The 13,600-nt window shown below is 43.8% G+C and overlaps 1 protein-coding gene across 4 annotated transcripts in view; it reads right to left on the minus strand.

The window, feature by feature from the left end:
• The window catches only part of ICA1L (islet cell autoantigen 1 like), a 45,051-nt gene extending 31,451 nt beyond the window's left edge, over positions 1–13,600 (minus strand). The window contains exons 1-4 of one of the 4 annotated variants that reach the window (XM_005306221.4): positions 13,462–13,600; positions 12,516–12,581; positions 10,613–10,651; positions 6,406–6,571 (exon numbers count right to left, since the gene is read on the minus strand). In XM_005306221.4, the coding sequence (XP_005306278.1) occupies positions 6,406–6,571; positions 10,613–10,629 (183 nt within the window). In that variant the 5' untranslated portion in view covers positions 10,630–10,651; positions 12,516–12,581; positions 13,462–13,600. Of the gene's footprint in view, positions 1–6,405; positions 6,572–10,612; positions 10,652–12,515; positions 12,596–13,461 lie in introns of all 4 variants that reach the window. The other 3 variants (XM_005306220.4, XM_065560958.1, XM_005306222.4) reach the window with 3 other exon arrangements.

The following is a 13,600-nucleotide window of genomic DNA, read 5'->3' on the forward strand; positions in this document are numbered from 1 at the left end:
AGGGTATATCTACGCTACAGGGGGGAGTCTATTTAAGATACGCAAATTCAGCTACGTGAATAGCGTAGCTGAATTCGGCGTATCGCAGCCGACTTACCCTGTTGTGAGGACGGCGGCAAAATTGACTTCTGCGACTTCCCGCCGGCGGCTCTTACTACCACCTCCCCTGGTGGAGTAAGAGCGTCGATTCGGGGATCGATTGTCGTGTCCCGACGGGACGCGATAAATCGATCCCCGAGAGGTCGATTTCTACCCGCCGATTCAGGCGGGTAGTATAGACCAGGCCTGAGTAGGGAGCCTGTCAACCCTCTCCCTCCCCAGCACCAGCGGGGGTCCTGGGCTGCATGCGGCCGCCTGCTCTCCCCCAACTCCCCACACCAGTGGGGATCCTGGGCTGCGTGCCACCTGCCCCCCCCAGCACCAGCGGGGTTCCCAGCCTCCCCAGCACCCGCACTACCCCTGGACTGCCCCCCAGAGAACCTCCAGCCCAAGTTTTATTTAAGGGAATATAGTACAAATCATGGACCGGTCACAGGCCGTGAATTTTTGTTTACTGCCCATGACCTGTCCATGACTTTTACTAAAAATATCTGGGACTAAAATGTTGCCTTAGTGATGGTCAGACTAGCTAAAGAAATTGACTAGCTACAAGTGTGTGTCAAGATGTCTTAAATGCAGCTTCACAAATGTCTGAAAAATGGTGGTTTTTCCAGTTTGTTGCACTATTATGATGCATGCTTGAAAGAAAAGACAGTGATAACCTAAGAAAAAATTCTTCTGTTTTTATGTATTAAGGAGATCTATTTTAACCAAAGGTTATCCTTCATAAGAGAACCTATGTAGTAAAAGAAAGGCTACTGAAATGATGTGGATAATAGTTAATGAATGTAATGTGAAACTCACTTATTTAAATAGTTCATACTGCAGTCAAATAGCTTTCATACCACAAATGTTATTGTTGTGTCTTACATGTAATCAAAGATCTGGAGATGCTCCAAAAATTCAGAAGAATGGATAGTAGAGAAATGTCTGGGTTGTAAGGGGCTTTTTCCTTGCAAAAATTAATGCCTCCATTTAGCACGCAAAAAACAGGATTTGGACATTTAATTTGTAGCAGATTAGAGATTGCTTAAAATGGCTGGCATCTACATCTCAGACTATTTTTCTTAACAAGACATCTGTTGCTTTGATTCCCTTGCTTGGATAGACTGGATTAGAAGAGGAGAATCGACCATAATTTTTCTAAAAATTCAAGTTACTACAGAGAAATCATTTTTGTAATTTCTTTCCTCCAAGAGAAGGCTTTTTTAAAAACACATCATCTGATTTTTTCAAAGGGGTTCTAATTCTTATCAATTTTAAACTAGATTGATTAAGGCTGTAGGAGGTCAAATTAATGACCTCAAGTCATACAATCAGTGAGTTAGATCTGGATTTCAATTACTGCCATGTAAATCTGGATTAACACCATTGATTTTGCTAGAGCTGACTGAATGGCACCATTGTTTTTAATTGAATTACTCCGGATTTACAATTGTCTAAATGAAGTCAGAATCTGGCTCAGTGGAGTTTAGATCTAGGATTCCTTCTGATGTTCTCATCCTCTTACTCTACTGTAACCTTGTTAAAAATAATAACTGTCCACTGCTGGAGGCAGGTTAATAGTTTTACTTTGTGTTCCTATCAGCAAGAGGGCAATTATTTAATTTGTTTATAAATCTTGTAGCTACATCAAAAGGACCACTGATCTCTTGATCTAAGAAAGAGGGGAAATGTTTTGTGCAGTGCAAAGACAGAGACTGCACTCTGTTTCAGTCCAGAGCACACACTGCCAGAAAATGACTTAAGGCATCCCTCGTTCATCGGCAGTGAGCCTTCAGTTATCAAATCAGACACATGGAGGAGTTATGTCACCCAGTAGCCTTTAATGCTGCATCTGTTCAAAACTGAACAGAAAAGCATATTCCAAAATCCTTTCATAAATAAATCCTCAGAGTCCTCAATCTAGCTGGCAGAGCCTACATGCTACACTTAAGTTAATGCAGAAAACAGTAAACAGCTAAATTAACCCACTATAGTTTGTTAAAAATAAGCAGTGATTTATGTGTAGACATACTAATGACAATTCAGTTAACTATAAAGTATTTTATTGTAATAACTCCTTTTGCTTCTGAAAAAAATTGATAAGAAATTAATGCCACTCTTACACTACAATCCACGTGAGCTGCCCATTCCACTGCAAGCAAATAGTACTTGTCAATATACCATTAAGTCACTGGTAGTAAATGCTAAGAAAATGTAATGTATTCACTAGAATTCTGCAGTGTGCTATGGATACTTTTTCCATCACTCTGCCAGACACCAATTCTGTTGCTTCAATGTGCACAGGCCTAGTCTACGCTAACGTTAAGTCAATTTAAATTGCCAGCTGTTGACCTACTTGTGCTTAAATTTATCTCTGGCTAACTTAAGTGCCCCATTACAGTGAGCCAGTAAAACCACCTCCACAAATGGCATGGAGCCATGGTTGACCTATTGAGGTCAATGCAGTGCAAGTGTAAACATGCATGTCGTGCATGACCTGTGTCAACCCTAACAGTCCTCCAGGAGCTGTCCCACAATGCCCCATTCCCTGCAACAATGACTGCTCTAGTCACAATTGCAAACTCCACTGCCCAGGAATCACAGAAACCAGAAGACAGCCCCACCTTTTAAAGTGCCTTGCATATTTTTGAAATGCCTTTTCTTGATTGCCTGCCTTGGTGAGTACAGCTAGCAGCCCTAATTTGTTGTATGCATCTGCCCAACCAACCATGCTGGCTCCATAGAGTAGACCGGAGATATTGGATCTCCTGGGCCTGTGGGGAGAAGAGGCTGTGCAAGCATAGCTATGGACCAGCTCTAGAAACATGGACATCTGCAAACAGAATGCATGGAGGATGCAGGCGGAGGGGAATAACAGGGATCAGTAGCAGTGCCACATGGAAACTAAGGAACTGCGCCAAGTATACCCAAAGGCCAGGGAGTGCAGCAATCAATCTGGTGCTAAGCCACAGATGTGCTACTTTTACAAAGGCCTGCATGCCATACTGGTGGAGATCCTACCAGTACCCTTCAGGAAACCTTAGAGAAGCCTGAGACAGACAGCCCTGCCATGATCAGTGATGAAGAGAAAGAGGAGGAGACAGTTGGGGGGGCTTCAGCTGTCCCATGAGCCAGAACCTATTCAAGACTCCACCACAGTCCTGGCAGCTGAGCATGGACAAGCCCGATGAAGGGCAAGGGACCTTCGGTAAGTGTGCACATACGTTTTTCCTTACAATGTTTAAATTTAAAGAGGTAGCAGTACAACAAGCAGAGGTAACGTTGGCATCTGCTTTTCATTCCCCTGTTGAATTAAATGGCGAGGGGAAGACATGTGGAGCAGTTTGTGTATATACATAGGGAGATGTCCCTTGTATCCTCCAGTGAGATCTTGAGGAAACTTCAATGGAAATACTCTGCAATAATCTCCAAGGGTTGATAAGGCTGGCTGTATTATTTCTTCCTTCTTGGTAGGACACTTTCCCACAGCACTCTGTGATGAGTTTGGCTGGCACCATTGCAGTAAACAGACTAGAGGCATATGGGCCCAGGTGGTTTCAGAACGCCAGTAGCAGCTGTGCTCTTTGTGCCTTTGTTGCCTTCAGGAATGAGATATCTGCTTTAAACCACCACTGCCTGTGGATAGAATCATAGAAACCAATTTTTTCAATCTTCCCTCATAGGTCATGTTTTCTTGACCTTTAATCATTTTTGTTGCTCTTCTCTGGACTTTATCCAATTTGTCCACATCCTTCCCAAAATGTGGCACCCAGAACTGGACACAATACTCCAGTTGAGGCCTAATCAGCACAGAGTAAAGTGGAAGAATTGTGCCATTGCCTTATACTCATACCCATGGAATAAGAACTGAACATTTATTGTTTCATGCAACTGAAGTTCCCTCCCCCATACTCAATCCTAGTGGGCAATAGTTATTATGGCTGGGGTTGTGGAGCGGTGCTGTGCAGAGGCGCTCCACAGCCAAAGTGTCAATAAACATGTCTTATTACAAGTTTTTATGGGAATAAGAGAAGGGAGTTTTGAAAATTTTCTTTCCCATTCTGTTATGACTGTAAATCCAATGATACAGCTGCCTGTTTTTATCAGCAGCAGTTGCTGCTTTGAGGGATGCCCCCTCCATACCTGCAGTATGGCTAACCCTGATGAGGAGGAGAAAAAAGAGGATGAGGGAGAACATGTTCAGTGAGAGTGTGCAAACCAATGCTGCATTGGACCACAAACACCAGGCATGTCAGACAGCATGGAGAAGAAAAGAGGGGACAGGAGACAGGCCGAGGAATCCCAGCAGGAAAAGGAGAGGAAGATGCATCAAGACATTATGGGTCTTTTCAGGTAGCAAACCCAAATGATGCAGACCCTGATTGACCTACATGTCCAAAAATCCTGGCCTCCCCACTTTTTGCAGTCCTTGGAGAACTCCACAGTAGCAACTCCCTACACCCCCCACATTCCATGTGGCATCATAGGCCACCTCCTTACCCACCCCCATTCCATATGGGGGGACAACAAGGAAAACCACAGCTTCACAATTATGTGAGAGCCACAGCTACATGGACTACATTTGTGCAATGAAATGGAAAGAAATTATTGCTGCCTTTCCAATTTCAAAGTCCCATTTCCAGGCCCAAAGAACAGTCCATCACAGAACACTACTATAGCTGACTGTTAAAGTGTGGTTTCAAAGCCTCCTTCAGCTGCATAGCTGTACATTGGGCTCCTATAATAGCCCATGTCTGGCTGTTCAAAGTCAACAGATAGCTTCTCCACCTCTTCCCAGTCAGCAGCTTTCCCCCCTTTGCCTGACAGATGTTACACAGGACACATCAGGCAGTTACAACCATTGGGATATTTTTCTCACTGAGATCCAATCTAGTGAGTAAGCACTGCCGGCATCCCTTCAATCTACCAAAAGCACATTCAACAGTCATTCTACACATGCTGAGTCAGTTGCTGAATCTTTCCTTGATGCTACTGAGGCTTGGGACTCGTGTATAGCTTCATCAGCAAGGGGTAGACTGGGTCCCTCAGAATCACTATTGGCATTTCAATATCTCCAAAGGTAATCTGCTGGTCAGGAAACAACGTGCCTATTTGCAGCTTTCTCAACAGTCCTGTGTTATTGAAGATATGAGCATAATTCACCTTCCTTGACCAGCCCACATCAATATCAGTGAAGTGTCCCCAGTGATCCACCAACGCTTGGACAACTATAGAAAAGTAGTCCTTTCTGTTGAAGAACTCTATGGCAAGGTGGGCTGGTGCCAAAAAAGCAATGTGCATGCCATCTATTGCCCTCAGTCCAATTCAGGAACTTCACTGCTATAAATCCATCCACTATGTCCTGAATATTGCAAATAATCACAGTCCTGCATACCAGGAGACAAATAATGGCCCTACACACTTGCATGACGACAGCCCCCACTGTGGATTTTCCAACTCTAAAATGATTTCCCACTGACTGGTAGCAATCCAGTGTTGCAGGCTCCCAGAGAGTGATCACAATTCACTTCTCCACTGTCAGAGCAACTCTCATTCTGGTGTCCCTGCGCTAGAGGGTTGAGGTGAGCTCAGAACACAGATCCAGGAATGTGGCCTTTCACATCAGAAAATGCTGCAGCCATTGCTTATTGTCCTGAGCCTGCATTATGATACAATCCCACCAGTCAGTGCTCAATTCATGGACCCAAAAGCAGTACTCCACTGTCTGCAACTGCTCCATGAACACCAACAACCTTGAATTATTTTCTGAGATGTTCCTCTGCAAAATGTCCAAGAAGAAATTGTCATGTCCCCTGTGTTCTTGTGGTACTCCCTGAGTGTTTGAAAATACAGGAGAATCATGTGTCCTGTATTTGCAACATTCATGAGAATAGTGCAGAGCACTGTGGGCTCCATGCTTCTGTCTGAGATGGTGGACACCAAAATGTGCTGCACAGGTTTGTGGGATTTAAAAAAAAAAAGGCATAAAAATTATGGGATGGAGTAAGTTGCATTCTGGGAACCTGACCCCTAGCTCCCAGAGATTCCTTGGCAAGTCATTTCTATCCCACAACACATTGCGAAAAGTTCCTAAAAGATCTCATGTCAAACAGCAGCGTGAGGCACACTGAGATATCTACCCGTGGTGCACTGTACTTTACATCAACACAATTACACCTAGAGAATATGCGCAGTGCTGACGCAAGCAGCCAAGTATGCATGCAAATGAGCAATGCACAAACTTTGGTGGCTATACAGCAATGTAACTTGCAGCAACCAAAGTCTGTAATATAGACATGGTCACATAATCCTTACGTTTACCTCTAGTTTGGCATCCAGCTCTGCATCAGATGCAACCACATGCTCGTCTTCTTTCTTTCCTGTAACTTTGATTAGGACTTGCTTTGTCTTCCAGTATTTCTTCTGCATTCTGCTGACTACAGACTGGTCTTCTGACCTATATTTTCCATTGGTATCCTTGGAGTGACTATGAGAAAGAGATAAGTAAACAGATCAAAAATTGTTTCAACAATTTACTATGTATACAACAAAGCAAGAAATTAATAAAATATTACCATTGCAAAACAATTTAGCCAATCAGTGCTGACATAGTACTTTCTGAATGTTCTTTGAAATCTATTTGTGCATTATGTCTAGTTGGTATGAAAGCCCCATAGTCCATCATAATGATGTCTGAATTGGTACTTACATATTTTTAATCATTAGGACTATTTACTGCAGCGTAGCTTGAAAGTGATTAGTACAATTAAAGCTATATGGAAAAAGGAATTTTGATATTTCAATGTTTGTTTTCATCCCAAACTGGGATGGGAACTCAAATTTTCACAAAACAAAAAGGTCTGAAAAATTAACATCTTGACAATGTTATTTTGCAAAAATTATTTTAAGAATTTTATTTAATTTTTAAGAAATAATTATTTTAATTTAAAAATATTGTCAAAATAGCAATTTGAAATAATACTCTTTTACTTTTAAATGACAGTTAAAAATTATTTTCCTTTTGGAGCTGACATTTCACTTTTCTCAAAAGAAAATGTTTTGATTTCTGAAAGAAAGGAAAAAATTGCAGAAATCAACTTTCCCGCAGGAAAGTTCAATTTTGACAAACCCATCTTTTCCAATGGGAGAAAAAGGTTCATTAAAAAAAATGCAACCAGCTGTATATACAATGTTGCAGGTATTTGTAAACTTCCAATTTTCTACCCCACACATAGCTACTTCACCGAACATGGTGCTTCTGCTTATGGCCACTGACTAAACAAAGCTCAAAATTCCTAGCTACTTTAAAATGTGTAGAATATAGGCACTGGAAAAACTAAATGAGGGAACTTTTTGGCTCAATGGCTCAGAAAACTGATTTTCATTCAATAGAAATTATATCAGTGTTTTGTCTATATAGCTTTTAAATATATTGAATGTTAGCATGCTTTCAAAGGTTTAAAGGTAATTTCCAAACGACTCAACAAAAAACACATCTGTTCATGAAATATATACTGAATGCCACAGGCGCCAACTTTGTGATTTCCTGAGAGATGCTAGACCCCCGTTCTGCCCCAGGCCCCACCCCCACTCCACCCCTTCGCACAAGCCCCCGCCCTACCTCTCTCCACCCCCATTCCTGACCCATTCCGCCCCTTCCCCCCGCTTCTTCCTGCCCCTGCTTCCCCCCCTTCCTCCCAGAGCCTCCTGCACACCGCTGAACAGTTGATCACAGTGGATGGGAGGTGTTGAGAGGGACGGGGAGGAGCTGATTCCTGGGGCTGCCGGTTCCGTGGGTGCTCCAGTCCCAGAGCATCCACAGAGTCAGCACCTAGCACCCAAATAACAAAGTCAAAGGGACATAACTTGCCTCAAAATGTTTATCTTTCAGGTTCTCCAAAGTCACACCAGTTCAGATCTCATGTGAAGACCTGACAAGTATTGGTTGACTACTAGAGAGTCCATTGGAAGACATTTCACAGGTTTGCAAACTCTTTGTCAAACATATTTCCACCTCTTGACTTGTTTAAATATTTAAGTGACATAGCCCCTATTATCTTAAACCACATCTAGAACATGCCAGGATAAATAGGGAACACTAGCAAAAGTGGGACTAAAAAAAAAAAAAAGCTATAATAGGATTATTAAACTTGCATAGAATAGTCCCAGATATCTTACAACTATTTAGATACGTGGACAGTTCATTGTACTGTTTGGAACTGGTAACAACAACAAATGCTAAACATGTCTATATAATAAAGAAGATATTGTAATTTTTAATGAAGAAATTAAAGCCTGTGGACATGCACATATGTTAGGTGGCTCTAGAGGATCAGGGCTAACCATCTGTCATTGCCATATCATTTTTCAGTATATTGATCTTAAATAAAGAAGAGAAAGTCTAAACAGCTTCACAACTTTAAGATCCTGTCAGATATTGTATTAGAAGAAACAGTTATTTGAAACCTTGCAATTCTAGAAGCCTTGTAAAATGATGCCAGGCACAACATCTCCATTTGATACATGCAAGCTTGATTTACAAACTGGATCAGCACTACCTGATACTATGGCCCGTGAGGCCTGATCCTGCAGGTTATTAGATGTGACTGATTTGGAACTGCTCTGTAATTTATGAATACTGCATGTTGACCTGGTTATTGGGGTGTTTAATGTATAAGTATATTGATTTAGTTTTAATAGGATGAGAAAAACAAGCAGGATAGGAAAGAATGGCTCAAAATAAGTCACTTCTCAGCAAACATTTGAGAGTTAAGTGACAGTGCCCAGAAAGGAAAAGCCTGAGAACACAGGAGATCAAAAGAGATGTGGCAAGTTTAATTAGGACTGCTCTTTCAAAAGAAGGGGGAGAGAGTTGTTTGGGGGAACCACACTGAGACACAGGGACCTACTGAGTGTATTGGAAGAAGTTAGGTCTGCCTAGTTTACAACCAGGTGACGATAAGACTTTAGGTAAGAGAGAAACGTGTAGACTGTTTTAAATTTCTTTTTCTCTAAATGCATTGTTCCTACTGTTAAAAATAAACAGTACTTATGTTTTAAGATGACAGTTTTATCACAGTATGCCATTGGTCAGAGACTCCCAGAGAAGAACTGCAGGTGTTTGAATTCAGTTGGTCCTGCAGAGTAAGAACAGTGATACACAGGGTATTGTAGCCAATAACTTGGTCTATTTATGAGAGATTTGTCGAATTCCATCCCAGAGTTGACCAGATGCTTGAGGGCATGCACTTAGAGAGACCAGAAAGGGGACAGAGGTGCCCAGTAACCATGATACTGAGCATCTCTCTGTTTCTCAAATGAAGTTCATGAAGACCTAACTGGGGCTATTTCTATCAAAAAGTAACTGTCACTTTTATTAAAGACCCTATCCTGCAAACTTGCAGTTTCCTATCAGCTTCAGCAAGACTCCACATGGGCATAGGGGTCAATCTGCACAGATCAGCTTGCAGGATTAGTGCTTGAAGCCCCAATCCTGCAAACAGTTATGTATATGCTTAACATTGCATAACTTTCAATGGAACCATTCATGTATTTGTATGTTTGCAGGAGTGTATGCAGCCATATAGAATAGATGAATTCCTAGGAGGCAAACATGGGTGGGGAGGGGGGAAGTGAAAATCTCCTTCAAGAACATAAATGCAGAATGTTAAAATAAATGTTTAGGTTGACAAAAGTAAATAAAAGGGGAATATCAAAGCTAAGGCTGACACACTAGAACAGACTTGTGCCCGTGGAACCCAGGCTACAAGTACTGATGGTGTAAGTCTACCTGGAGTGTTGCTTCCTGCAATAGGTGTTGACCCTGTCCACATCAGCAAGGCAAATTACTTCAATACCAGTTGAGAAGGGATCCAGGGGATTAGTTCTTTTATACAGTGTGGACTCAACCTAGGAGAACTTTCATATGGAAGACTGTTTAAACAAGAGAAAGGTGGCTGGGTACTGAAGGAGAGGAACATCAGATAAGATGGGAAAGAGAGAGTATTTGTGCCCTAGCCAAAACTGGCTTTTACATTTTTTTCAAAAAGCAATCTTGAAAACTATTACAGGAAATAATTTTGTAGCCTCTATTAATCTAAGGTGATGGGAGAAACACCTTTTAAAAAATATATAATTTTCAAGTCTATGTTACTGCTTTGGCTAAAAAACAGTGTGAAGCTTTCCTCTTTTCCACATGGCTGTGCTACCTGAAACACTTTTCAGGTCACTTCTTGTAAACCCCTTCAGGGTCAGGGAACACTCATGTTGTGGAGGAGTCACCAAGAAAACAAATTCAATGCATAGGACGGGAGATAGAGGGATAGTAGGAAAAGAAATTACTCAAATGAAACATTTTTTAAAAGATTATTTTGTTTCTTTTAACATTATAAACCATGTGCAGTCTTTTTACAGCCTTTTCTCCCCAGGAAGGATAATGCTAAATTTTTTCAATAGGCTCTCTTTTTTTCAGCAATATTTTTCTTCTGGGTATTATATGTTGCTATAAAGTAACACACTCCTGACTCACCTAGGATGGCTATCCATTCTGCTGTGGCTCTTGTTACACCTATGGAAATAGACCAAAAAATTGTTTTTTCTCTTCTTTTCACTTCCACCACGTCATTCGAGAAAAAGCACATTTAGTACAGAGAAGGAACAGCAACTGAAAGCTGAATCATAAAAGAGCAATAAAAAGAAATTTCTTATATGTTGGGCAGGATACCATGGTCAGGGGCAAGGTTACAGGAGGGAGAAGGGGACTTGACCTAAAACAATATTTCAAAAGAGAGAGCCGAAAAAAATCTCACACTTATCTAAAGTTGCTGAGAACTTACAGAAATCAAGTTTCAGGGCTGTGGGAGTAAGAAATTAAAACTAGAGTTGGTTGGGAATTTTTCTATTAATTGTTTTTCGTTGGAAAATGACAATTCATCAAAACCAAAACTGTTCACAGGAAAAGGTCAGTTTCAGTGAATTTCCCAGGTCGAAATAAATTTCAAATTGTTGAAATGGGATGTTTCAACATTTTCTAAACCAAAAAGTTCTTTTTTTAAACTACTTTGTTTCAAAATGTAAGTTAATTTATAGGGGGGGAAAGGTGGAATAAAAGGTCAGAATGAAACATTTCAATTGATCCAATCTGGATTATTGGTTCACAACTATTTGAGATTTTGACTTTGTCCCAATTTGGGATGGGAAAATTTCTGAAATCTCATATTCTTCTGGGTTGGGAAACTAGTTTCCTACCTAGTTGTGATGAAAATAAAACCTACTTTTTCAATCCCCAGAATAGCACTGGGCATTAATAGGGTGACCAGGTGTCCGGTTTTCGACCGGAACACCTGGTCAAAAAGGGATCCTGGCGGCTCCAGTCACCACCGCTGACCAGGCCATTGACTGTCCGGTTGGCGGCGCTGTGCAGCGGGGCTGGCAGGCTCCCTGCTAGCCTCCGCACCACCCGGCTCCTGGGAAGCAGCCGGCATGTCCCCCTCTGGCTCCTACGCGTAGGGGCAGCCAGGGGGTGCTGCACGCATATGTGGAAATAGCCCTCTTACTTCCTACTAAGATGTTACTCTGACCAAACATCATCTGCTCCTGTTTTTTCATTTGTTGTCTTCTATACTCAGCTGATGCTTAGGTCAAGTTGTTCCTCCCTCTCAATTGAGGGGGAGGGTCTTTAGTTTTGGGTGGGTATAGGCTTCTAATAGCACAAATCAGTCTGGGTCCTAGGACACTAGGGGTGTGGGTTAGAGCCCAAGTCCCACTATGACTTGGGTCCAAGCCCTGCCATTTTGCAGGGTGAATGCAGGTCAAGCCGCAGACCTGAGCCAGAAGGTCTGAGTAGTGCAGTATGGACATGTTAACATGGCTGTGAGACCTGGGTCCAACAATTGTAAATCTGGGTTTACAATGCAGTGTGGTGCTCAAGCTGGCTAGGAAACCTCAAGTCCACAAGCCTGTATCTTGCAGACCTGGGCCTTAGCCTTAGAAATCCAAATCTGAGAGCAGTCTAAAAGCCTATTTGGGCACGTATGCCTCTGAGCTGAGCTAATTAGGTTGTAAAGTCTGGAGGAGAGGGACAGGGTATGTCTATGCTGAATGTAAGCCTAGGGTTAGTAGAACTTGAGTTAGCAGTCTTGGGTTTGTTAACCTAGGGCTTGAGCGTTGACACTCATTTGTAGCCCCACCTTAGGAATTGTTGAATCCTGTGTGCCAATGTGGGGTTCCAGTGTCTACACTGTATTATGCAAGCCTGAGTCCAGCCACCCATACCCCAGACTTTTTAATGTACTCCCAAAATGTGGCTGCTTAGCCTCGGATTAGCGTGATTTGTGTGTAGACGTGTGGCGTGTGGGGGAGGCTAGGCTTGAGTCTGAGTTCAAACCTTGGGTTTATACTGCAGTGTAGACATACCCAAAGTGTCTTCATACCTGTTAGTACAGACTCCAGCACACTGGGTCTCCAGTTTGATTGGAATCTGTAGATGCTGTAGAAATCTGATAGTTGATATCTGATCAGTAGTTTGAAGACATATGTTAAATGTTATTCAAATGAGAGGGATGCCAAGTAGCATCCCCATGAGCCAGTGGAAATGAAATCCCATTTTAAGCCCTGCACTAAGGGCCCCCCTGGAAATTTGGGGTGGAAGGGCCCTGGTAGCCAGGAGAAGAAGAAAAGGGTTGCTGAGAACAGTGAGAGGCATGCGTGGCAGTAACTGGCAGTGATGAGGTGCTATGTGTTGGGGGAGCAGTAACTGGTAGTGATGAGGTGCCAGAATGCAGGGGGCATGAACTGGCATTGAGGGGGAATGCTGTGGGGGCACTAAGATTTTGGGGGGTGCAGTAAGTGTCATTGAGGGAGATGGGGAAGCAGTAACTGGCATTCATGGGGCAGGCTGTGGGTGGGGGAGGCGGTAACGGGCAGTGGGGAGGCGGCGCGTGTTCTGAGTGTGTGGGGGGTAACGGCAGCGAGAGGGGCGCGTGCTGTGTGTATGGGGGGCCGGTAACGGGCAGCGGGGGGGGGCGTGCTGTGTGTATGGGGGGGGCCGCTAACGGGCAGCGGGGGGGGCGCGTGCTGTGTCTATGGGGGGCCGCTAACGGGCAGCGGGGGGGGGCGCGTGCTGTGTGTATGGGGGGCCGGTAACGGGCAGTGGGGGGGCGGCGCGTGCTATGAGTGTGTGGAGGATAACGGACAGCGAGGGGGGCGCGCGCTGGGTTTATGAGGGGGCCGGTAACGGGCCGCGAGGGGGGGCGCGCGCTGGGGGGCGGGGCCAGGGAGCCCTGCGGAGGGGCAGTAGGTTTACGGTCGGGTGCCGTGAGGGGCTGGGAGCCCCCTCCACCCCCCCAGCCCGGTGTACGGCCACTGACAGTCACTCACCGCCATGCAGCCTGCGGGGGCCGGTGACGGTTCCGGCCCGTTGGCCCCCACCCAGCGTTGCAGCAGGTGCCGGCTGTGGAGCTTCCTTGGGACCAGGCGAGCCGCCCCGCCTCCCAGCACTCGAGACCGGTACGGGCTG

This window comes from Chrysemys picta, chromosome 11 (assembly GCF_011386835.1).
Source record: "Chrysemys picta bellii isolate R12L10 chromosome 11, ASM1138683v2, whole genome shotgun sequence".
NCBI lineage: Eukaryota > Metazoa > Chordata > Testudines > Emydidae > Chrysemys > Chrysemys picta.